The sequence below is a fragment of the Vicugna pacos genome, chromosome 17 (genome assembly GCF_048564905.1).
Source record: "Vicugna pacos chromosome 17, VicPac4, whole genome shotgun sequence".
Lineage (NCBI taxonomy): Eukaryota > Metazoa > Chordata > Mammalia > Artiodactyla > Camelidae > Vicugna > Vicugna pacos.
In genome coordinates, this window is record NC_133003.1 from 33,396,740 (window position 1) to 33,424,078 (window position 27,339).

A 27,339-nucleotide genomic window follows, 5' to 3' on the forward strand; every position below is an offset into this window, starting at 1 on the left:
TACCCTTGCCCAAGCCACCAGCATCGTTTACCTCTGATTAAAGCCTCCTGTAATTCACTCTCTCCAGGGGAACCAGTTCCATCTGTTCAAACCCTTCAATGGTTAAAACCAGTCAGAGCCCCATTGCTTTTAGGAACGAGGCCCTCACCAATGGCCTAGAGATTACAGAATGACCTCCGTCCATCTCTAGAGCCTTGTGTCATAACTTCATCTCCCTTGTTTGCTAATTTCAACCTCAATGGTTTTTCTCCCCATTTCTCAAAAATACCATTCTCCCGCCTACCCGAAGGCCCTCAAGTATTCCAGACTCTAACTCCAAGGTCAAATGCAGTGATGGTGAGCTTATTCCAAATACAGACAGGCTCCTTTCTGGGAGGAGTAGAAAGAGTTTAAATGATTGAGCCGGGAAGGGCTGCCTTGTTCAGTGGGGCAGGGTGTGCACTGCACAAACACTCAGGCAACGGGGCTAGGGGAGACTGTGATTCATCCTAAGCTCCACTTGCTAAGCCATAACCTGGTGCAGAGCCATCTGCTCACCAAGCTACTTGTCTATGGAACTCTGTTCTCTGGACAGGGGTACCTTTTGCTGATTTGCAATGAAGATGCCACACAGTCTAGTGGAAGCCGTATAATCAGAGCACACAGGAGGTGATAATACAAGAGCTACATTTAAAAGTGTATATTTGTCTGTTGCACGCACTTTAAGTTACCAAAGACAAAGGAAGAGACTGATGACACCAACTGCCTGGCTCTCCTGTATCCTCTTGCTTTCCATAGCTAGAAAGTGAACTGTTTCCACGTCTGGTACTAATTCCGAGCTGAGGCCAACCTGAGGCAAATTGTCCCTTACTTTGTGCATGAAACTACAGGACAACTTTCAAGTCTTGGAGTGATGCAACTAGCACTTTTCATAATTCAATTCATAGTAAAATGCCTTCTGGGAATTCAATATCCCCCTTTTTTTTTAAATTAACTATTCTTACGAACCTCATTCATCTGTCTCATAAAAACTGTAAACCAAGCCTAGACATACAGCACACACATCCTAGCAAATATAATTACCACCAAATATTTAGTCTCACAGTTAAAGCATTTCAGAGCCTGAAGAGACTTCAAAGATCACCTAAAACAAACGCTCACCTTAGTGATGAGGGAAGTGGGGTTGGGGGACTGGAGGCGACGTGCCCTGAATCACTCGCCCAGAGATGGCACTGTAAGAGGATACCCAGTTCTCCCTTTCGCCAGGCTAGTGCTGCCGCAGAACCCCCACTGACTGGGCAGTGAGCACACAGGAAAGCCACATCTAAGCACTGGTCTGGACACAAAGAATGTCTTTTCAGAGCACTGGTGGGCAACTCTGCGTTGCATCTAATTACAATCAATTGCAGGGAACGTTGTTGTTTTTCAGAAGCAACACATTCTGAGGACATCACTTGGAGGGGAACACAGGGCCTGAGTTGCCCAGGCTGGGGCGAAGATGCACTGTGTCACCCTCATGTGATGTAACAGGACCGAGGTCTCTGAGACCACTGAACTCAAAGCAAATCCAAGGCCCACACCTTTGGATTACCAGAATATGAAATAGAAGTGAGTGCTTCCCCCAGACCAGAAGATTCCAAGAATATTCTCTCTTTGGATATTTAAATGGGGAGGGGGTCATAGAATCCATTTACTCCCGTTTTGAACTCGGCGCCATAGAAGTCAGCATTTAATCACACGCATGCGTGGTGTCCCAGCGGGCATTCTCACGGAGCTAGAGTTGCAGTGTGTGGGTGGGGGTGTGCAGCTGGGCAGACCTGGGTTCAAATCCTGACTCTACCACTGACTAATTGTCTCCCTGTGAGTCTCACTTCTCTGAGCCACAGTTTTGACGACTGTAAATGGAAACACGAACAGCTACTTCCTAGAAATGGCAGGACAGAATAATATGATGTACAAGAGAACACCGAGAGCCCTCCCAGGGGATCTGAGTCCTTTAAACCCTGTTTCCTTTACAAGGCTGGGAGGTCTCTGTAAGGCCTGCTGTCTTCATCTCACCTTGGTGTCTACAATGCCAGGTACGGGGACTCCTTGTCTGTGCTCAACAAGTATTTGTTGAATTAATGAACAGATGTATGAGTGCGGGGATGGGTGACACCTTCTCCTGTGTCTGCAACATTAGCCAACGGTAGTGGGTTGAATGGTGCCCCCTTGCCTCCCCAAAATGTGTCCATATCCTAAACTTCAGAAACTGTGAATGTGACTTTATTTGGAAAAAGGGTCTTGGCAGATAAAATTAATTCAAGGCTCTCCAGATGAGATCTTCCTGAACATTGTTTCAGTCCAATCAGGCTGCTATACAGAAACACCACAGACTAGGTGGCTTATAAACATTCATTTCTCATAGCTCTGGAAGCTGGGAAGTCCAAGGAAAGGAGCCAGAAGATCTGGGGGATCTGGTGAGATACCACATCCTGGTTCATAGACAGCCATCTTCTCATTGTTTTCTCACATGGCAGAAGGAGCTAGAGAGCTCTCTGGGGTCTCCTTTATAAGGGCACTAATCGCATTCATGAGGGCTCCACCCTCATGACCTAGTCACCTCCCAAGGGCCCCACCCCCACATACAATCACAATGAGGATTAGGTTTTAACATAGGAAACTTGGAGGAACACAAACATTCAGTCTAGAGCAAACCTAAACTCTGATGAGAGACAGAAGAGACGTCACAGAAACAGAGAAGGTCTTTTGAAGATGGAGCCAGAGATCGGGATGATGCGGCCACAACGAAGGCCAACCGCCAACCAGAAGCTGGAAGAGAAAAAGGAGGGATTCTCCCCTGCAGCCCCCAGAGAATGCGTGGTCCTGCTGATGCCTCGATATCTGACTTCTGGCCTCCAGGACTGGGAGAAAAGACATTTCTTTTGTTCTAAGCCACCCCGTTTGTGGTCATCTGTGACAGTAGTCACAGGAAACTCACACACCAGCATGTGGGAGACGCTCACTAAGCACTGGAAGAAGGAAAGTGAAGACATTCTGACTCATGTTTTCCTATCAAATCTTTGGAATCTATGGTATATCCAAGGATTTTACCCAAGTTGGGTCAACTACACACTGGAAATTTGAGTCCATGGCAAGAGAAGCAAGAAATCCTGCAAAGCCACCAGATGGCACTACTTACTTTTCCTAGGAGAATATACCATGCACTTCCGTTACCCTATCCCCCCACCAGACACCCATGGCTGATGGTGCTTCTGGACTGTGCTTTTTGCTGAGTCAGAGATACCCCTTAGACATCCAGTAGAGGCGCCAAAGAGCAGGTGGACATTCAGTCTGGAGGTGAGCAGGGATCAGAGCTGGCGTTCAGAATGGCTCCAGCCTCAACCCTGAGCTCCACATTCCTGCATCCAACTGACTCCCCCTCCCCATCCATGTGCTACCTCACCAGGCTTCTCCACCTCTGAGTCCAGCCACTTCATTCTTCCGGTTACTCTGTTCTCCTTGGTCCTCTCTTCATCTCACATCCCTCATCCCATCATGTTGGTGTTACCTTGAAAATATGCCTACAATCCAGTCCCTCTGTACCACCTCCACTGGTATCCAGACCACCACACTTTCTAGACTGGACTATTTTAAGAGCTTCTTCCCAACTGGTTTTTCTGCTTCTTTCACCATCTCACCACATTCTATTCTCCAACCGGCAGCCAGAGAAAGCTTGTGAACATTTCCATTAGGTCCAATGGATTCCTAGCTCATTCAGAATCGAATTTAGGATCCTTATCCTGGTCCATAAAGCAGTGTACAAACAACTGTCCCCGTCTCCCCATCCCGCCCCTTTCCCCTCTGATTTCATCTCTTCCATTCACACACACAGAATAAACCTCCTGGTCTCCTTGCTCCAAGCACACTCCTACCTCAGGGCCTTTGCATTGACCATTCTCTCTACATGTCAGATATCTGCATAGCCTTGTCCCTTCTGTTATTCAGTGTCTGATCCTGTGTCTCCTCCACAGAGAGGTCATCCCTGACCACCCTATCAATAGCACCCCCTCCATGACTTTCCAACTCCTCCACTCTGCTTTACTTTCTCCTTTTCATATTGGACATCTTGTCAACAGAATGACCTTGGACATTGCACTTGAAAATTCCACACCCTGCTGAGAAATACCAACAATTTAATTGGAAATCTGTAAGAGTTGTGTGGCCCTGAGATTATGGGGGGAAAAAAAAGCCAGATTCTGGTCAAGCACGTGTGTCTTTTAGACCAGGGAATAGATGGACTTATTTGTACAGTGAGAGAAATGCAAAAACCCACAGTGTGACCATCTGGGTGAAGGATCATGAATGACACGTGAATTTAAGGTACACGGGTGATGCTACCACCTTCTTTAGGTAACTCTGGAAAAGGCGTTCAGGTGGCAGGTGATACTTCAAAGATCTAACTGTGTCATGATTATTAAACTTGGAGAACCTGGAAGGCAGCCCCCAAACCAGATGGGGTTGAGGTCATTGTTTCCTTAAAGGTTAAGCATATTTCAACCCTTAGGAATTTCCAATTAATTGTAAAAAAATTTTAAGAGAATCAAATCCATAGTATTAACATTTATATATTAAATATTTTAATACTAAACTATTTATTTCATACATTTATTTTGCCTATTAGAATGAACAGATCAGCCTAGTAACGCTCATTTAAACTATGTAATTGAGTAATAGGTGATCCTGATTTAAGATTTTAATTTAAAATCTTACTAAAATTATATATAGTATGAGAACATTTAAGGATCACTGTATTTATTAGCTTAATTTAATAAATTTATAAAAATTACTTAAGGACCTAGGAAGATTCATCAGAAACACAAATGAGCTACTAAAAAATGAAACTAAATACACAAAATTTATCAGCGTGTCTTAATTAAGTTTGCAAATGCAATCAAACACTTCTCAAATGCCCTTAAAAATGACAGCACATGTTTTAGACTTACAGAAAGATGTATAAAGTAAGATTAAACCCCTGTTTATTCCCCCCCATTTTTAAATTGAAGTATAGTTGACTTACAATACTGTATTAGTTTCTGGCGTACAGCATAGTGAATCAATTATATATATATACACACACACACACACATACTCTTTTTCATTACAGGTTGCTACAAGCCATTGAATATAGTTCCCTGGGGAATACAGTAGGACCTCGTTTAAACCCTTGCTTCTTTAACATGTGACTTTAATAAAGCAATCATTACTTTCTGAAACCAAGATACATTTCCGAACAGTCTTTTCTGCACCCCAAATCACAGAAAACTTCAATCATCATCTCATTCACCCCTCATTAAAATATAAACCCCACAAGAATGGTATTTTCATGTTCATTCACTGCTGTATTCTCAGTCCTCAGGGCTGAATCTAACACATAGTAAATACTCAGGAAAAGGGCGTTGAGTGAGAGGAGATTAAGACTCTTTGCCCCTAGATCTTACATGATGCTCAGGTTCTTAGAATATCCTGAGAGACTAAAGTGACAGTATGGAAGATGGCCAAGGTGCTGAATAAAGTCAAACGCAAAGGTTCAAGGACAGTCCTATGACTTCCTGCGCCCTGAGCTCTTCAAAGGCATCATTACTTGCTGCCTCCTCCATGAAGTCCTCCCCTGGACTCAGCGTACCTGACATCACTGACATGACTCAACCTTGTGAGGTCACGTTTGTACTGATTTCATCTCCTCTTCTGATGGGCTGAAGGGCTCTACATTTCTGTACCACACCAATATCCTCACTTGCCTTTCAAATGAATGATTATATAAACGAGTAATCAAACAAACAAAGAGCATGTCTGTGCCCTCTGCTGCCCCGCAGAGCCCCGCACTGCAGTCAGGCTGCAGGGTCCCACGTCCCGTTCCACGGCCTGCTGGTATGTGACTTCCACCCGCGTTTAAGAAATATTACGAATTCTTCATGCTTTAAAAATAAACTCTAGCCTCAACCTGCTACCAGGCAAGATGAAAAGAAAAGCTGAACTCAGGACGCCCGTGGAGACATTTAAAACTGTTTGCTCAAGATATGTCAATAGATACTGGCAAATGGAGAGACTTACCAGGACAGGCAGGCCTTTGGGGGAAGAGTTTCAACGTGGTTTACATTTCAGCTTCCATATTTATAAACAGACTGAAATCCGGAGGGAAGGAGCCCGGCGAAGATAAGCCCTTACGTAAATAGTTTGGGAGGCACCAGAAGTTGCTTCCGGGGATGGACCACGAGGGCTTAACGATGGAGGTGGTTGGGTATGGCTGGAGAGTAAGGTGCGGAGGAAAAATAGAATAGACCTGGATTTCAGACTAGAGCTTCTCAAATTTTAAAATGCACACGAGTCACCTGGGCATCTTGTTAAATGCAGCTTCTGATTCAGTAGGTCTGGGCGGGGCCCCAAGATTCTGTAGTTCTAACAAGCTCCCAGGTGACACCAATGACTCTGGTTAGTGGGACACATTTGGAATAGCAATGGTCTGTGGTAGGAGAGCCTCATACATCCCTCCAAAAACATTAATACAACGAAAACAAAACACCCCCAGAAACCTGAACACAGGGACCTGTGCTGTATTTATTCTCACAGCGTAGATGTCATGAAGCCGTCTCTTAATACCAACTACCTTGAGAAAGTGCTGGTAAGATTCATTTACTTGCTTAACAAGTACTTACTGAGTGTCTATGAAGTGTCAGACACAGTTCCAAGTTTTGGGGAAACAGTGGTGAGCAACCATGATGAGGTCCCTGACCTTACAGAGTTTACATTCCAGTAAGGGGCATCAGACCAAAACACTCAGAAACCCAGCAAGAAATCCACAAACTACAGAAGATGAAATTGTTTCAGGTTGGGATAAATGCCAAAAGAGAATAAAACAAGGTCTTGGATTAGAGAGTGGTTTGGGAAGGAGGGCTGGGGGGAGGGGTGAGAAGTAACCAGCCATGTAAAGTTCTAGGGGGAGGGCATTCCAAGCAGTAAGTGCCAAGGTCCAAATTAGAAAGAGTTTTGGCAAGTTTGAAGGACAGTAACTCAGCGTGGCGAGAAAATTAGCCCTGAGCCAGATTACGGTAAGGAGCTGGGATTTTATTCTAAGTGTGATGGGTTTTAAGCAGAGGAGCGATGTGAACATTTTAAGACCACTCCGCTCACTCTTAAAATCACTAGCATGGCACAAGACACTGTGCACCTCCTAACTACACAGACTATGGAGAACACAGCATCGCTTATGAAACAGTCTTGCTGAATACAGGTATTTAGATCTAACATCGGGTTTACAGGAATGACAGGAGGTAGAGGAACAAGTTCAAAGACATCACGAGGAAGCAGACAGGCGAGTCCATCAGCCTCCTTTCTTTCAACAATGGCATGAAAAAAGGGAGGGGGGTGTGCTTTAGCTGAAAAGGCAGCGAAAATCTATCACAATCAGATTATGCAATAGATGGATCTTAATTGACCGTGGTTCCAAAAAGCCATCTGTCAGGTGACATTTTTGAAACAACTGGAAACACTGTAAGATGGAAATAGGATCTTCGGTAATAACAGGGAATTTTAAAAATCATTTGACATGTAATAATGCATTGTGGTTAAGGAGGAGAATGTCCTTACTTTATATAGATGAATATTGAAGAATTTACGAGTGAAAACTCACGTTTGAATTCTGCTGAAGACTTGCTTCCGATGACTCGAACATAGCAAAAGGGATGCGCGGTCACCTCTGGGTTTAGGTTATAAAAGCCCTGTGACTTCTGTCTTGCTGGTACTCTCTTTCTGGCTCTTTCTGCTTGTCTGATCGCCCCATCATCAGCTGCCCTACGGAGACATCGTTGGGGACGGGACTGAGGGCAGCCCCCAGCCAATGGCCCTCAAAGAACTTAACCCTGCCCACGACCATGGAGTGAGCGTGGAAGCAGATCCCCCCGCAGTCAGCCTAGAGATGACTACATCTCGACTGTAGCCTGTGGGAGCGACAGCGATCCACACCTGGATCCCTGATCCACAGATTCTGCTGTGAGATCACACAAATGGGTTTTGTTTTAAGCTGCTAAGTTTTGGGGTGACTTGTTATGCAGCAATAGATGACAGACAGATCACTATGACAGATATAGATGAACTATATAATACACCACTATTATATAGATTTACCATAATTCATTTAACTAATCTATTACTAAGGGGCATTCGGGTTATTTCCAAGACTTTTGCTACTATAAATAATGCTGTAATACACATGTATTAGTCTTGTCATATCTTTAGGAAAGTTTTTTTTTAATTGAGATATCATTGACATGTAACATTCTATTAGTTTCATAATGATTTGATGTTTGTATATGTTGTGAAACGATCATCACAGTCAGTCTAGTTAACACCCATCACCACAGGACTTCCACGATCTACTCTCTTAGAAACGGACAAATATGCAACACAGTATTGCTAACTACAGGCTAATCATTAAGGTACATTCGTACTTTTGGGAATTACCAAATTATCCTCCAGAAGTTTCGCCAATTTATACCCCGTTAACACCACTGAAAAGCACTGCAGAGGTAGAGAACACTTGGGCAAATATTATCAGTTTTTCCTCATTTCATAAATGAAAAAAATTCTCATTGATGTTTTAATTTATACTCTTGATTTATGAAATTCATTGGGCATTTTCATTTGCTTGTTATTTATTTTAATTTTTTTAAAAAACTGTCTTTTAAACGGTTTTCTCCATTGTCCTTTTATTCTCATCCCTTTTTTTTTTAACATTTTTTATTGATTTATAATCATTTTACAATGTTGTGTCAAGTTCCAGTGCACAGCACAATTTTTCAGTTATACACGAACCTTATTCTCATCCTTTCTGTTTTGTATTTTGTTTGTTCTTCATTTTCCTTCAATAAACACTTATTTTTTAAAACAGCTTGGCCATCTTTGTAAATAAGAATAATGTCTTAAGTTGGCAATTATTTTTCTCCCACTTTGTAATTCACCTTTAGGCCTTGTGTATGGGTTTGCTTGTCTATTTTTTCATATCTAAAGCTTTTACTTTTACGTGGTTAAATTGGTAATTTCTCTTCTTTAGAACTTCTGGGTGTTGTGTCATTTCTAGAAAGATAATCGTACTGGGAGGTGTTGATGATGAGAAGGATGATGGAGGTGATGACGGCAGAGGGAGGAAGGTGGGGAAGGAGGGTAAACATTTACTTCTCTCATCATGTGCCAGTCCCTGTTCTAGGAGCTGGAAGCATATTATGTCACCTCATCCTTGAATTGTCTTATGAGGTCGATGCCACTGTCACTCCGATTAACAAATGAGAAAACTGAGTTCTCAAGAAGTAGGCAACTTGTCCAGATTTTAGAAACCGCGCTCTTCACCACCACACACCGGCAAACACCATTTGTGATGCTGTTTCTCCATGAGTTTATGCCAGCACAGAGCCCTTCCATCTGTGACCGCCAAGCCAATACCACTTCTTGGGTGCTGGCCATGATTATAACGCTTTTTCATTACCAAGGAAACCTTTTATTCCATAGGAAAGTGGGGCCATAAATAATTAAGCACACACCAGGAGGCAGAAATGGAAATTGTTGCTGAAAACCAGCTCCCACCTGAGCAAGGGATTGGGCCTCAGACAGAAGCATGGCCTTTGCGAACTGCTTACATCCTATACTGATTAAGTGCTTGGGGAAGCTGACAATGGCTTCCTGATGTGGAAAGCACTTTGAAACGTGGAAGGTAGGCTGGTAGTTAAAGCCATTAGTCCCACTTGGGCTTCAAGGACGACTACAAAGAAAATATTTTGTAAATTGCGCAAAGAAGCATGGATGTGCCAACCCCTGGGTTAGCCCAAACTGGTCAAGCAATTGCTTTTAACACTTTATTTCTTAAGAGGACTAATGCCTGTGGGGGTAGATGGAAAACAAACCTCACTTCAGACGGCACAGGGCTTCTTAAAAGCCGCAGGTCTCTGCACCAGACAGCTGTTGAATGAAGAGCTTGGCTCTTTCCTTAGACAAAGAGTTTTTATTTCAGGCCCAAGATCTGGGATGCCAATGAGCCCAGTGCCTCTTCCCTGAAAGTCCCTTGATGCAACGGATGCCTGCTCCAGTGGAAAGCCGGAAAGGACACAGAGGCAGGCATTTCTAAGCACTGCTCAGTCATATTAAAAGCTGAGCCACAAAGACAAACGGACTAAGAACAAAGTCTAATGAATTCAGAGGAAACTGGCTCCATCCTGACTTCACAGGCCACATGGTTCTCACCTGTTGGTGTCTTGTCCAGAATATGGTCGAGCAATCACAGGAGATGTGCCCGGTGCGACTATTTTCTTTCTCTCTCTGCTTGCTCATGTGAAACAAGGTTCTACTGGTGAGCTCGCTGGTGTGGAAAGCCGGCGTGTCAGGAGTGAGGAGATTCTGGCTCTGGTCTAAGCCTTGCGCTTTAACTAATTTAGTGCCCAGGACACAGCTGCTTTGGGACTCATCCACACTGGGCGCTTAAGACCCTCGGTTTGGGACTCAGGCTGTCAGACTCTCTTAAGCCTCAGTTTCCCCATCTTTAAAATGGGACTAAAAAGAGTGGCTCTCCCAGAGAGCTGTCGTGAAGCTTCTATGAGAGGCAAAGCATTTAGGGTTCAGGGTGAGTGGTACCCCCTGGAGCTTGGTGAGAGATGGGCTCTGGTCTGTCACAGGGTGTATTTGTCAGGGTTCTCCTGAGAAACAGAGCTAAGAGGAGATAGCTATCTATAGACATAAATATAGAATATAGACATAAATATGCAATATATCTATATATCTCTCTATATAGATATATAACATATAATGTTGTACACTATCTATTTAGAGAGATTTACTTGGTGAAGAGATTTATTCTATGGTTCATGCAATTGCAGAGGTTAGCAAGTCTGAAATTTCCAGGGCAAGCTGGCAGGCTGGAGACCCAGGGAAAAGTTGGTGTGCCCATCCAAAGGCAGCCTGGAGGCAGAATCCTTCTTCCTCTGGGGACCTCACTCTTCCTCTTAAAGCTGTCAACCCATTGCCGAGGCTCTTCCACAGTGTGGAGGGTCATCTGCTTTACTCAAACTTCACTGATTTAAATGTTAATCACATCTAAAAAATTACCTTCCCAGCAACACCTAGATTGGTTTCATGCCCTGGCCAAGGTGACTCAGAAAATTAACCATCACACATAGTAAATGCTGAATAAGAATTTACCATCGCACACAGTAAAGGCTGAATAAAAATTTACCATCGCACACAGTAAAGGCTGAATAGAATTTACCATCGCACACAGTAAAGGCTGAACAGATGCTTGTGATGTAGACAATATTACTGTTGTTGGTCTACGTATCTTTCCAAATTCCTTCGAGTCCTGACAGTATCCTTCGATTCACAGCCTTCATTCACATATTGGGAAAGGAAACAGAAGTAACTGATATTCTGCAAGCAAATGGAGCCCGAGGAGGGCACATACATGAAAACCTAGTTTTTTTTCAAGTCTGGGACATGGAGTTGAGATGAGACTCGGAGCCAATACCTTCATACTTTTCCCAAACTGAAGCCTGGTTTCTATAGCATTTAGGCATTTTCTAATAGCTAAGAGATCCAGAGTACTTACCACATGCCAGGCAGTGATCTAAATGCTTTCTTTTTTTTTTTTCTTAGGATAGGGGGACCCATCTTTTAGGATGTTAGTATTAATTACTGTCCATTTTCAAAAACACTTAATTTTTTTGTTTGCTTTTTTTTGGTGGGGGGGAGGTAATTAGGTTTGTTTGTTTGCTTGTTTGTTTATTTTACTGGAGGTACTAGGGATTGAACCCAGGACCTTGCACATGCTAAGAACACACTCTACCACTGAGCTATGCCCTCCCCGCTCTAAATGCTTTCAATGTATTTGCACTTTGAATCCTCACAGCAACGACACGACATGGGTGCCACCATTAACCGTCATCTCACTGAAGAGGCAGGTGAGGCCAAGGAATGAAAGAGTCCTGTCCGAGGGGAACCCAGATGGGCCATTCCATCTTAATCTAGAGCCTGTGGGTACCGGCTGCATGCCCACCATGGACAAAGACTCAGTGCTGGAGGGATGGGGTGACAGAAACTGACACCGCCTGGAGAGTCTCACTGTGGCTTGGGAAGAAGGAAACTCTGAAAGGTAGGGTTTCCCTCGTGTGCACAGGGTCACTTGGGGGAGCCTGTTAAAAGGGCAGATCCTCAGAGCCCACCCCTAGAGATACTGATTAAGCTTGAAGGTATGCCCAGGAACCACACAGGGACCCCCTGAAGCCTCCTGCCTTGGCCCAGGGTATGCTAGAGCCGAGGATGTGTACCCATTCTATGGTATTGTGAAACTGAGTGCCAAGCATTGAAGAAATATCCTAGCTTATCAAGAAAGATGAAGAAGATGAAAAAGTCACCGCTATGAAGTGTATCTGTGAAAGTTTCTGTACTTAATAATGGCTCATGTCCTAAAGGCTGTTGTAACATAAAGATGGCCCTATAAGCCTTGACAGCAGGTGAGATCTATCCAAGCATGCGAGAGATCCAGAATTCAGCATACCATCCCTTCAGTACCATACAAATCCTATGTCCTAGGAAGCATATGTAGAAGCACTGATTTCTTGTCAAGTTCAAAAGTCTTTGGAACAAGATAGGAAGATATTAATGTATACAAGGGCCCCATGCAGAATCCAATCAAGCAATCTAACCATTGCAGAGTTTGGAATGCAGGTGGAAAAATCAGCTGGGCACGTGGTGGTTGCCAACTAGAGGACATTTTCTCTTGCAGCTGGATCAGGCTGTGCACCTAAGCAATTGCTGGTAAGCTGTGAATGGAAGTCATCCGTAACTTGCAGGTATCGCCTTACAATGATCGGCCCCTTCCTGCAGGCCGGACACAGAGGTGGTGAGGACGAGACCTACACGGACAACGCCTTGAAAAAGGCCAAACCACAAAACAGAAGGACCCCAAGTCCTTTGATGCATACAGAAGAGTCGCCCACCAGGCCCAGTGTCTGCTAACGTCTGCACGGGGAATGAGAAAAATAAATGCCCGCCTTGTTTGGGGGTCTCTCTGTTACAGCTCTGCGATGAACTGAATTGTGTCTTCCCAAGATCTCTATGTTGAAGCCCTGACCCCTACAGTGATTATACTTGGAGATGAGGATTATAAGGGGGTTATCAAGGTTAAATGAGGTCATAAGGCAGGGGCCCTACCCAACAGGACTGGTATCCATATAAGAGGAGGAAGAGACACCTGACATCTCTCTTGCTCTCAGGGATCACACCAAGGAAAGGCCATTGGAGGGCACAGTGAGAAGAGAGCTGTCTACAAGCCAGGAAGAGAGGCCTCACCAGAAACCAGCGCTGGTGGCCCCTCGGTCCTGGACTTCCAGCCTCTCGAACTGTGAGAATACATTTCTGTTGTTTATGACGGCACTCTGGGGTGTTTCTCTACAGCAGCCCTAGTGGACTGATGGTCTCTTAGCTTCCTAGCTTGTACCTTAACTAATAGGGTTGACCCTTGAACAACACAGGGGTTAATCCACGCATAACTCATAGTCAGTCCTCTGACTATCACTGGCAATCAGTCGATGTGCAGTAAGTATTACTTGGACACAAAATGAATAGAATACAAAGACAATATTTACTCTGTACAGAGCTATGAAAATGTAAAGGATTAACACCATCTAATAGATTCTATCTGTCCATTCATCCATCCAACCATTCATCTTCCCCTTGCCCTGGTTGTACCTGCAGGCAAATGAAAACTCATCTTTGAATTCTTACCAGTGCCTTCTCTCCCGCAGTCTACCCTGAATCTATCCACTGCCAGCCCCCATTACTTTTAGCACGTCTCTCACTCTGTAATTTTCTACCATTACAAGAGTCACAACTCCAGCCCCGATCCTGTTACCTCTTGCTTATTTTATGATTGATTGCTTCCAAACCGTTCCCTCGTCTCCTTAATTGAACCTGTTGCAGAGACCTCTTGCTGCTTCTCTCTAATTCATTTTGCCTTCCAGGAACAGATCCTTCATGTTATTTAGTTTGGCAGTGTACTCTGGGAAATAACCCCAATTCTTCATTGCTTGTGCAGCCTAGGTCCAAACACATGACTAGATTCTGGCTAAGGAGATATAAGTGGAATTTGTTGAGTGAGGTTTCTGGAAAACCTCTTTAAAAGAAGAGTAGAGAGTTAGGACCAGGTTCCTTTTTACCCTTTCCCAGACTCCTTTATTCTTGTTGCCTGGAATTTAGGAGTGATTGCTGGACCTCTGGCAGCCATACTGAAATCTGGAAGACTGAGGAGAGAAGGAGATAAATTCGGCTCCTGGTGATTTTGTGGAGCTACCATGCCAGCTTTAGATTACCTCTCTCCATAACATAACAGTGTTATCTTTCACATAACAGTGAAATACACTTTTTAATGTGTAAGCCGCTGCAGGCAGATCTCTGTCATTAGCAGCTGAACACAATTCGTAACTGATACAGAAGCCATGCCTTCCATGTTGTCAGCTTAAATTTGCTGATGCACATTTTGAGTGCAGCTACTTTGCCAACTACTGGTGCAGGGCTAAAGAATCTTCAGAAAACACAATCTTGCAAGGTAGACATGAGGTGTTATCAATATCATTTTACAGATGAAGAAATTAGACTTCAGGATCACACAGTTAGTAGGTGTCAGAGAAAGGACTAGAACCCAGGTCTCAGATGATGCTGAGGTGGGGACAAGGGACTATGCAAGTATGGTGTGAGCTATGGGACTTGGAGATGCTGTACACACACATGCATATGTGCATGCAAACACACAACCACACACACCCACACATGGAACCCAGAGTGGATACATGCTGCTTCTGCTGCCTCTGTGCCACCTACCCTTTCCTGATAACACAATCCTTCTCTTCTGGGGCTGTTGGCCTTTCAACTTAAGTTGTCGATCAGCTGCCTCTGAGTGGGCACATAATTCCAGCCCTCTTGACATGTGATTAGTCCAGAGCAGCCATGTAAGCCAATCAGAATCAAAGTTCTTTCTCAGTCTGTCATCACCGCTTCACTGTATGTGAACTTGGGTCCATTTGCATCTCAAAGACTGTCTTCTTGTCCAAAAAGTGATAGTAAGTCTATTACCTGCTCAACTTGGTGGCTATAAGGCTGAGTAAAACAATTCAGTAAAGGGCCCTGGCATATGGTGGATGTTCACTTACTATTAGCTGTTTATTAGGTTTCTTTGGAACGCTCTCAATTCCCTGGACACCATCAGTCGCTAAAATAGAAACTACTGTTTTAGTTTACATAATATTAACAGTTAAGGCTCCAAATCCCACTTACACCTCCTGTGCTGTTTGCTCACTTGTTCCCCATCACACAGACAAGAGGTTTTGGCCTTTGATTTTCAGAAAAACCACTTCAACTGATTTGAGTGATGAGAAGACAGACGTTGGGGACAGTTCCCATCCCTTGTCTGTCTCCAGAATGGCAAATGTAATCACTGGGATTGAGAAAATCTGCATTTCTTCTTGATCTGGTAATCTTAAAAACTAGAGACAAGTTCATTCCAACCTGAATCGAGAATCCAGAAAACAGGTGAAACACAAATGTTTGATGTGGTCATGGTATTTATTCATAGTATATTTTCACAATGTATTAATAATGGAGAATAACACTCATACATTGAATATAACTTCCTGGAGCACTCTGGAGTTTGTTTGGGTTTGGAGAATACTGCTAGGTTTTTCCCAATCTCTTTAGTTTTTTGAAGTGGGACGGTTTCTCAAATCAAGTGTCTGATATGGTTGATGACTTTTCTTCAATCAGGAAGAAGGGCAGAAAGAACATGGCTTCGGCACTCCCATTTTGTTAAGAAGCAACAGAGTACTTCCAAAGACGGACAGAATCCAAAGATTAACGGAAGATGAGAAAGACTCAGGCATTTTGTGCTCCATAGTTCATTTCTCCTCACGAGTGCCAATTACTGCAGCAGCCAGGAACACTGGCAGGATTTTAGGCTTATGACCTTAAGAGAAGTCAAGTTACCAGCCAATGTTTTCATGCAAAAGGCAGTCCTGATGACTAAGAGCGCAGTTCTGAGCTTTTCCGGATGTACTGGGGGTGTTGAAGGCCACCGCCCACCCCATGCATCCTCTGTCTTGCAGCCAGTAAACGTGGACACCATTTTAGCATATCTCGGCAAAACGCTGAGCGGACCTCATTTGCTCAATGTCACTCTGTAACGAAGCTGCTCGGGGGACCCTCCGTGTAACCACAGAGAGACTAAGGCACCATGAACTGAAGCAAAGTATTAATAACAACAACAACAAAGTCCAACTCTCTTCCCCAAAAGGCACGTCCCAAAATAAGGGTAACCAGTTGGTCTTGCTTCATCCAAGTGCTTCTGTCCATTGGAAGCTGTCCTTCGGTTTCTCCCTTTTATTAGAAGTGTTTACATTTCTGAGTCTGATGATCACTTAAATACATACAATATTAGCACCAAGGCAGTGACTTTTTTTTTCCCAGAGATCACATGAAACTGAATAGACATTTAACATAATTAATAGCTGGTACAATCTGTGACAACACTAAATTACTTATTGGTTAACGATACTTTCCTAGAAATGGCAAAAATATCCTCATATGACTTTTGTAGCACCTTGATGGCGGCTAGGTTGTTTTTTTAAAAAAAAACATTACCATTAAAAAAAAAGTAACAATAAAACATTTACAGACAGAAAGTAAACAATAGTGTACCGTGATAATGAAGGATCACTTTTGTCAGAGGACTACATATAATGTAGAGTACGTAAAATGCAGTGGTCTGACTGCAGGGGACAAAGTAATGCAAAAGGCAGTCATAATAGAATCATTTTACGTACAAAAATATTACATCACAATAAATAATTTCGAACATAAATATTAAACTTTACATCATTAGGATATCCCACATCTATATACACACACATATACACACACATATATATGTGTGTGTATATATGTATATATATGCATATGTACACACACACACACACTCAGGCACACAAGTCCTCACACACATACACACACACACTCAAATTTTAAGGTGGAGGTATTGCATCACTATCCTTCATCCATCCCACAAAGGCTTCCTCTTCAGAGCACCTGAAAACAAATGAACCAACCAGGAAATGTAAATCTCTCGCCTCAAATGCCCTAAGTCCAGGGTAGGTAAATGATACTTTTTCACATATAGAACTCAAAAAAGCACTTTCTACTTTTTCTAGATCTTAAAGATAATGCTTGCTACAAGACACATGGAAATTCCGGGCGGATAAAGAATAAATTAAAAAACCATTAGCCTGTGATCCCCGCACCTGAGATAATGTTCTTCAAATATTGGTGTATTTCCTTCTAGTCTTCTTTTTATAGACATGCATGTCAATATCAGGTATATGTACTCACTCAAGTTTCACTGGACATAAAGTGTATATAAAAATTTATTTTACTAGATATAAAATATATATAAGACATACAAGATGGGGATCCCTAGTGGAAATCCACTGATTTTGTCTGCCTCAATCCCATCTCTTCTTTTCTGATAACAAATGCCTTCTGGTCCTTTGGGAATCATCCCTCTTCCAATTGAAGCTGTCCGTCATCTGCCTCTAGGTGGGCACACGATCCCAGTCTCCTGGGTATTGTGATTGGTTCAGAAATGGCAACGTGACACCATTAGAGCCAGAGTTCTTGTGTAAAATAGATGCCGAAGGTGAATATTTACTTGCGGCCATCAGCTGTAAGGATGATGTAAGCCTAGAATGGCCAAGGATCATGGTATGTGGGAAATGATCTGCTTGAGGATGAGGGCATTTTAGAGGCAAGCATTGCTGATGGATGGAAAAAGAAAGAGTCCTGATGACTCTGTTTAAGCCTCTGGATCCAGCCATGCCTGAAGCTAGACCACTGTTTTGACATCTCAGGTATTTAAGACAATCAGTTTCTTTCTTTCTTTTTTTCCCTCTTGGCTCCTGCAGTGGAAATAATCCTAATTTAAGATTATAATTTTGAATATGGATGTTTAATTAAACATTGACACTAATACATAAGTGTCAACTAGGTACTCCTTTGCCAGGATCTTGAAGAGCCTTCCAGAGTAGTGGGCTGCTAGAAGCTTCAAGGAAGTTGTAGGAGACCACGTCGCATGAGTTGGCTGAGCTCATCCCTTTTACCAGAAAGGCACTGTGATGAGCAAAAGAGTGCCAATTCTACTCTCTTTCCAGCAGAGGGAGCACTTGTCAGCATAATGTAGCAAGACTAGGAATTGTCAAGACTTCTAAACAGGCATGAGATTCTGTATTTCTAACAAGAATGATGCCTGAGATTCTGCATTTATAATAAATCCCACGAGATGCAGATCATGCAGGTCCTTGGATCACACACTGAGTCACAGGTGTGTGAAAGAGTACATTAACTGATAGCACTGGCTTTAGTGGAGGACACTTCTGGCTGGGTTCTGTCAAGGGATTCCATGGTGACCTTACTTAACTGTGAGCCTCGGCTTCCACCATAAGATGAGGATAACAGCCCCAGCTCGTGGCTTTGTCGTGAGGATTCATTGAAATGATGCTAAGCGCTCAGCATGGTGCCCGGCACATGGTCAGGGCTCACTGAATGCCATTAATGTGACTCTTGTAACACTCTTGGGCAGAATCTCTCAAAGGCTGATTCTTGAATCACCTGCCTCAGAATTCCCTGCATGAAGGACAGATTTCTGACCCTGCCAGAGGCTTAAGAAAGTAGGGCCTCTAGAGATGGAGCCCAGAAAGGAGTATTTTAAATAAGCACCGCAGACGACTCTGGTGCAGGAAGTCTAGGGACCGTATGTCCAAGGGCGGAGAACAGACGGCCCCAGTCATGTGCGGACAGAGGAACAGGAGAGGAAAAGGTAGAAATGCACTGGGTCAGCTGCAAGATGTTTACAAGTCACCTGTCTCACCCACCCACATTTACTAATCATGAGGCTACAGAAAGAATGAGACAGAGACAGACAGATACTTACCTTAACTATAAAACTCGAACTTCCAGGCCAGTGCCAGAGGATGGAGCACATTTTCCACAGTAACCACCGCACTTCCCTATGACGCGTGTACCATCCTGCAAAGAGACGCATCACCTGAGTCCACTTGCTTGGCGGATAAGCTCCAGGGCTTGCACTGGCTTTTGGGGAAATGATTCTTGTACGTGCAGCAGGCAGGCCTTCTGAGTAGAACTGGGGCCCAACATCCTCACCACAGACTAAAGCAAGCGCTGGACCCAACCATGCCCCCAACCTGTGTCTGCACGGCCCACAACTTAGCAGATTACACTTCAGTTTTTCTGTACTAGTGTTTTCTCAACCTCTTTGGAATAGTCTCACGTGTACTTGTTCCACACAGACCAATCACAGAGATGAATTCTTGAGTGCCTTTCCACTCAGCATGGTCTCCTCAAATCAATAACTGAAGAGAATTAGAAAAACCTATCTACTACTCAAGAGCCAAAGAAAACCACTCAAGTGGAATGCTTTGCTTTTTAATTGATTATTGCTGCTACTCCCAATGTCAAGAAGAGCATTTCTATTTTTAAATGATCGAGAAGAAGCAAACCAAGAATATTATTTCTTGACGTGTGGAAATTATATAAAATTGAAATGTCAGTGCAAAGAAAGGATTTTTTTATTGAAGTATAGTCGCTTTACAACGTTGTGTCAATTTCTGGTGTACAGCATCATGTTTCAGTCATATATGTACATACATCTATTCCTTTTCATATTCTTTTTCATTATAGGCTATTACAAGGTATTGAATATAGTTCCCTGTGCTATACAGTAGGACCTTGCTGTTTATCTACTTTATATATAGTAGTTAGTATCTGCAAATCTCTAACTCCTAATTTATCCCTTCCTAATCCCTTCCCTCCCTGGTAACTGTAAGTTTGTTCTCTATGTCTGAGTCTGTTTCTGGTTTGTAAATAAGTTCATTTGTGTCCTTTTTTTTAGATTCTACACATGAGTGATATATGTTATTTTTCTTTCTCTTTCTGGCTTACTTCACTTAGAATAACGATCTCCAGCTCCAGGTTGCTGCAGATGGCATTATTTTGTTCTTTTTCATGGCTGAGTAGTATTCCATTGTATATCTATATGCCACATCTTCTATAAATAAAGTTCTATTGGAACACAGCCCATTTATTTGCTCATGTTGTGGCTGCTTTCAGGCTACAACCACAGAGCTGAGCAGTTACGATGGCTCTCACTGCCTCCCACTGCTCCTCAGCACACTACCAGTCACAGCGACACCATTTTAACTTAGCGTTTTGATGCCATGTGTGTTGCTGTATCTTATCATATTCTTTTGTTTATTTAGTTCCCAGTGTATGGCAAAACAAGAAAAGAAGTGACGAGTAGACTTGACTATTATACTTTCAAGCTACAGGAGCACATGGAGTATCCTGTTGTCAAGTTTAGATGGTAAAGCATTGCATTTCTCATGCAGTGACATGACAGCTGTGCTGAAAGAACACAGTCTACACCACCATCACCAAACTCAGGGTTTGCCACAATATTCCAAACTTACAGGAAAGCAATGGTCAGGAATTTAGAACATTTAAAACAGAGTATCTCATCAAAGCCTAATTCTTCACAAAAATAAAAAAAATCAAGACGCATGAGAATAAAAGATGAAAATGAGTAAGTTTTCAAATGGCTCATACGTTAGTGTAACAAAGGAAACTGTCTACTAATAGCTGGTGAGTTAGTGAAATATTGTTTAATTGGAAAAGCTGAAGAAACACATTCAGGGGAATGAACTTGTTTAAGACTACTATCCTTTGGGCAAACAGATGCTCAAAAGTTAAGGACAAAAAGTTAAGTTTATGATAGAAAAAGAAGTTCATCATTAACACCACTGGTTCTGCAACACATCAATAAATAATCCATTAAAAAATAAAACATCAATAATCCATTAAAAATCACAAAGAATATGAGAGGTTTCCTTTGGCTCTTGAGGTGCAGACAGGTTTTCTGATGCTCCTCAGTTGTTGATTTGAGAAGAAGATGCTGAGTGGGGAGGGACTCAAGAGTTCGTCTCTGTGAATGGTCTGTGTGGAACAAGTACACGTAAGACTATTTCAAAGAGGCTGAGAAAATACTAGAGCAGATAAACTGAAGCGTAACCTGCTAAGATGTGTTGACAACTAAGAAATATGTGTGGAGAAGGAAAAGCTTTGGTTGGACCAATTTACAGAGCTTGTGAAAATATAAGATGTTTAAAGCCTGTGATTATTCACTGTGGAAAATATATGAACCTGTCTGGTGCTACAGAACTGGTGGTGTTAAGGACGAACTTCTTCTTTTTTTTTTTTTTTAATCATAAACTTAACCGTCATCGGTTTTGTTCATTTGGGGTCGGGACTAGAAGCTGAATTCCTTAACTTATCCTACTAGACAGTGATCTGATGACAGAGAAGTGGTAAATTTTTACTGTGAATTTTGAGCTCAGAGCTGGGATTAATTTTTTTTTCTGAACAAGAAGAAGTGTTCTCAATCACTGTCCGTGGACACTTAATAGCTTTGGACATTATCTTTTGCTACCAACTTGAAAGTCCTTCTTAATGAACTGAAGCTAAAGTTACAAGGCAAAAACTGCACTTAGAGGTGAAAACTTACACTGTGGTAGAGTCATTTCAGTAACAACAAAAACTGTTTCATTTATAAATAATGTTAAGGTGCTTTGTACACCTTTCCATTCTGTCAAATATTAAAACAATATCTTACATTGCCATTATAAATACATTTAGAGTGAATACATTTTCCGAGCATGAACTAAAGTTCCAGTAGCAGTTTTTTTTTACTTTGATGCAAGTGCAAAGGAAAATTTCATATCTCAAAATCCATCTAATGAGGTAATTCAGAAACTTCCATCTCACCTTCAATTACCAGTGATTAATCTGTAATGTAATGACACGTTGTAAGGTAAATAGCAAGTAAAAAATCGAACAGAATTCTACAAATGCTTGCCCATGCATGAAGACGCTCAATTAAACTGATGTGATTGTGAGTAATACTAGTGTTTAGCGATACCCATCCCTATAAGAAGACACTTATAAAGACGAAGTACAGAAAATCTCATTTCAGATCAGCATTCACAGATAAACGTTTCTCACTCATTTTGATGACAGAGAGCTCAGATTAAGTGAAATGTTATCCTCTCTCAATATTTGATTCTTCTCCTTGGTAGATCTGTAGTTCAAAAATTTATACTCAATTATTACTAGGCTTTGAATTTAATCAAAAATTTTGTGCAAATTGGTTTTCGCTCTCATCATATAAATATCTATATAATACCATTGATTTTTACCTCTTGGGGGGCAAAGTCTAAAATAGTTATTATCTGCTCCTTTACAGAAAACATTCACTGAACCCTGGTCTACAGCCTTGTGCGGACTGGTCCTGCCTGTCTCTCCAGACTCATCTGGCAACCTCCTTTCCTGTTACCCCCATCTCCTCTGCATTTCTTTGGGTTGTCCCTCTAACAGGCCTCTTCTAGTGCAGGGCCTTTGCATATGCCACTCCTCTAACTGGAACTCTCTTCCCTTCCCCTCTCTGTACGCACTGAACCACCCAACTTTTGCCTGGGAAATTTTTCAGAACCTAGCCCAGAGGCCACCTCCTCTGCGACACCTTTCTGATGCAGTTTCTGCACAGTTTTACCCTGTAAAATTGGGTCATTCTCTCTGCCTTGTTGCAATCTGAGAGTCTCTAGAACCTAGCAGCCTATGGCTCATAATGGTCTAGATACACATTTGTTGAATGACTAAATAAATGAAAAAGCCTGAAGGTAAAGTACACTCTTCTCTGTTAACTGCCACTCAGATGGATTTGCTAATTAGTCCCCTTAATGCTCTTCCACGTTATGAAAATCTCCCTGTTTGATTGGGGCATCATATCCCATTTTGTAAATTTCTGTATCATATTAGCCACCTCCACCCCTAGTCTTGCACAAGGTTTAGCATCTGAGATGTTTCACAATCGTCTTTACTGGGACTGCTGTGAACCATACTTGTGCTTACGTTTCAGGATCTCTTTGGGCTGTATGTGGTTCATACGGCCAAGCTATGAAGATCTCTCGAAAACAATGGATAACGTTACTTAAAAAAAGACAAGAGAGAAAGAAAAATTTTGCCAATTTAGTAAAAAAAAGAAAGAAAGAAAATAGTTTCACTTTTTAAAAAGTTTGTATATCTTTGATGATGAGTGAGATTAAGTTGGGAAAGTGGTTTCCATCACCCCGCTTGGTCCTGGGCTTAGGGGCCACATTAGATCTGGAGCTAGATTGACACCACTAACTAGATCTGATGCCAGAGCAACTGGTCTACCAGCCAGGACCTCATTCTTCTGGCTGAAGTGTAAGTCTGGTGGAAGGACACTGACAGTGTAAGAATGTCTCCTGTCTCATCAAAGCTGTGTTTCACCCAAACTCTTCCTGACCCAGAAGCAGAGACCAGATTGCCTCAGGCTTGTATTATGCCTTCCAATAACCTCTTTAAACCTCAGTTTCCTGGTGCATCTGTCAAATGGGGATGGTAGTGGCCTCCCCTTGCAGGTTTGCAGCAAATGGAAGAACGCATACAAAGTGCTTAGTGTAGCACCTGGCCTAATGTACGCATCTCATAGATATTAGCTATTTTTGTCAGAACGGTGTTTTTATGTGTGGATCTCCATCAGAGCCTATTCTCATGGAGATGAGGAACAGCTTGGGTAATTCTAAAAATCACTGACACTAGCTTTGCAATGTTCATTTTATTTTATTAATGAGGACTCTAGTAATTTGACATAGGCAAAGGCTGAGCTAAAACTTATTTCTACTACAGGATAAAAATATATATATATACTGAGAAAATGAATAGCATAAACATGATTGCCATGGAAACAGCGCCTACTTCAGAGAAAAAGGTATATTTTCCAGCATTTACAAAGCGCCCACTCATACACAATGAGATGCTAATTGTAAATCATTTTTACTTCTTCATGAGAGCCTGCCCTCCAAAAAATCTCTTTTCAATAAATATTCTGCTAGCAGAGTTTGAGCTTTTGCATATAATTAAAATAAATAACTCTCTGTTCCGTTAACAATACAGTTCATACTTTTCATAAATTTCTCTACATTTCACAGTCAATATGACCAGGGGAGGTTGACTCGTGTAATTTAGGAAAGCCAACACATCTCTGATTGAAGTTTGCTTATTCACATTTCTTTGGAGTGTGTGCGGAGCGAAATGGCCCATGAAACACAGTCTTTGTTTTTTCTCCAAATACAGTTCTAGAGAGACTTACCTATATGTATATGTATTATGTATATATGAGTATGTGTATAATCATCTGATTTCCATAGCATCGTACAGAACAATACATACACAAATGTAAATAAAAGGTAGTTTCACGTTGCTTGTCTGTAGTATGATTTTTACACTCCACCGATTTTCATACATCAGTTGTGGGTTAGAAGCCGGCACCTTATGGTGGAGAAACCAGAAGCGATCCTGCTTGCTACACACACACACATGCACCTCACGTTACCTTAACTCCACTGGTTGTAAATGAACTGCAAGACAGAACTGAGTCTATCTCATCTCTGATAATACAGTCCTCATTCATTTTTAATTTCAAAGCAATTCTTCGATTTACAGCTCTTCCCTCAGAATCAGGAATGACCATTTGGCCCCAAGGCCAGGCATCCAGCCCTTAGACACAGGCCGTGAGCACCCCGCTGACCCCAACGCCCCAGGTACACAAGGGAAGAGACAAAACAAGACCCGAGAGCACCTCTCCCATCAGGCCTCAGTGAACCTGCCTTCCCTGCGCTTGGCTCGGAAGGCTGTTCCAGAACCCGCCCCTGAGAACTGGCGCGTTTCTGGTGGGGGCAGGTCTTCCGGACGGGGCTGGGGCCCATTCACATGCTGAGCACATTCACAAGTGCAGGGTGCACAGACCATCACTGGTAGGGGAGCTCAGAACATCAACAGCTTCTCACCAATCTCACACCTGGGCCGTGGCCCCTTTCTCTCTGCCTGCCCCTCCCACACACACCCAAGCAGAGTAGAAACTCGGGATCCCTAAGCCGCGCAGGGAAGCCAGAAATGTCTGCCCAGAATTCCGTCCCTGGGCCAAGGGGGCGCCCCGCATGCCTCCCTGCCAGGTGGGGTGGGGCCCCCAGGACCAAACTCCATGCGGCGCTGGGGACCCAGCCAGGTCCAGGCTGCAGGCCTCTGTCCTTCCATCTCAAGCCAGCTTGCTTCCTTCATCACCGTGACCCAGTTTTGAAACTGTAAGGCCAGCCTTAGGCCTATGAAAATGTTACAACAGGAACAGCTAATATTTACTGCACCCCTGCTGTCCGCCCAGTGACACGCACACATTTTCACCTCCCTATTCCATTTATGTTCCACGTGAACCCAGCTGCATAAGGACCACCATGATCCCCATTTTATGGATAAAGAAACTGAGGTCCCTGAGAAATTAACTAACTTGCCCCAGATGGCAGAGCTAGTAACTGCACATAATGACAGGCAATCTGATTTCAGCGTCAGGGTACTTAACCTCGATACTCTGCAGCCACTGTTGGCTTTGACTTCAGCACCCTCCCAAGAATTTGATGAGAAAGCTGAAGAATGATGGGATTTCACGCATGTAAACTGCCCAATAAACAGCTATTTCAATAGCAGAAATCATTATTCCTCTTAGTTCAAAAAAGGAGAATTCTTCCCATCACACACAAGGCGGGCAGCAGTAAACCTGCCACTGGGACTTCTTTTCACCAGTTCTCTGCCTGATACTCAGACGGTGTTCCTGCCCTCCAAGTGGCTCTGGTAATTCGGTTTACCCTGAATGATTGGAGTTTTCCTTTAGTTTTGCTTGGGGAAAACATTTTATTGCCAAGCAGGTTTGGAAAATGGAGGTTTTCATCGTGTTTTTCTCTCTGCAGCTCCCAGCAGAAAAGCAAAATCAAGTGAGGAGTGATGATCTGAGGACCGAATCAAAGCAGGGCAGTCTGGGGAGGAGATGAGGACTGGCCAGGATCTGTGCACCATACAGAGGACCGGCCTCAGTCTCTCAGAAGCAAGGTGGTGGTAATCACGGTAGGAGCAAGACATGACAGTTTTCCTAAGTGTGTTCCACAGAACACTGGTAATTTGGAGAAATTAAAAGGTGTAACTTTGAAAAGAAGGCTCTGTGGTTGATTTAACTTAGGCTGCTGACTGGTTCTCAAAATGTGGTCCCAGACCAGGGCATCAGCAGCAGCTAGGAAATTGTTGGAAATGTACATTCTGGGCCCCTCCCCAGGCTGGCTGTTTCAGCAAGTCCTGGAGGTGGTGCTCATGCGCACACCCAAGTTGGAGAACCCCTGATTTAGGGAAACACTGGCTTGAATGAAATCACTCCAGTTTCCTTCCTGTATACTTTATTCCAACCTCCAATACACACACAGTTACCGTGGCTCTTCAGGAAGAAAATAAAATACACAGTTTTTCCAAGTGTCTCTGGCTGTGGAAGCCTATTTTCATGGAGCATCCCTAAGGGATGTTGCTCCATGGACTGTGCGGCAGGTCAGGCACACAGAGCATCATTTCTCGGGACTGCCAGGAGCTAGAGATTGCTTAGTCCTGGCTCCGGGGGATTAATAAGGAGCGTTCGACAGACCCTCGAGATTAATTCTGAACTCAGGCTCTCTGCGCTGTCATGGAACACCAAGATTTAAAAAAAAAAAATGCTGACAAGCAATTGCGAAACCAGTTCCCTCCAGCACAGATGTAACCTCCCAAAAGAGGCTGCGGGAACAGCCAGCCAATTTGACATGGTAATAATCACTGTCTCCATAAGGTGGCGCTCCCGGCTGTAATTATTTTTAGGATCTGGATGAAAACTGCAGTATGGACGCTAACACATAGAATTGAAAAACTTATTACACCGTTTATATAAATGGCTTCCTACATAATCACGCTTTATGTCTGACCACGTTTTGGGCAGTTAATTTTCTGTTTCTCTCGGTCACTGAAACGACATATGATAGGAATAGGGAAGAACATTAGAATTTCAGGGCAAAGCGTAAACCACTGCATTCTAAAGCACACGTGCTCTCTCTCAGGTCTCTTTATTGCTTTCAGTACAAGGCAAAAAATCCAATGATTCATTTGTAAGCAATCAATGTGGCCATTTAGATGATCAGATTTGAAGGAGTTGATTGGCTTAGTGAAAAGCAGGAGTGAGGGAGGTTTTTTTGTTTTGTTTTGTTTTTCTCCAAAGATACAAATTTAACCCTGGAAACTAAAAAAAAAAAG

General features: G+C 42.9%; 2 protein-coding genes across 2 annotated transcripts in view; both read right to left on the reverse strand.

The window, feature by feature from the left end:
• The window catches only part of PRICKLE2 (prickle planar cell polarity protein 2), a 357,036-nt gene extending 349,282 nt beyond the window's left edge, over positions 1–7,754 (reverse strand). The window contains exon 1 of the mRNA XM_072941627.1: positions 7,649–7,754. The gene's annotated coding sequence lies outside the window, so the exon portion shown is untranslated. The remainder of the gene's footprint in view (positions 1–7,648) is intronic.
• A 7,845-nt stretch (positions 7,755–15,599) lies between these two features.
• Positions 15,600–27,339, reverse strand: part of ADAMTS9 (ADAM metallopeptidase with thrombospondin type 1 motif 9) — a 155,988-nt gene continuing 144,248 nt past the window's right edge. The window contains exons 39-40 of the mRNA XM_006196467.4: positions 19,025–19,119; positions 15,600–17,127 (exon numbers count right to left, since the gene is read on the reverse strand). Of these exons, the coding sequence (XP_006196529.1) occupies positions 19,030–19,119 (90 nt within the window). The 3' untranslated portion in view covers positions 15,600–17,127; positions 19,025–19,029. The remainder of the gene's footprint in view (positions 17,128–19,024; positions 19,120–27,339) is intronic.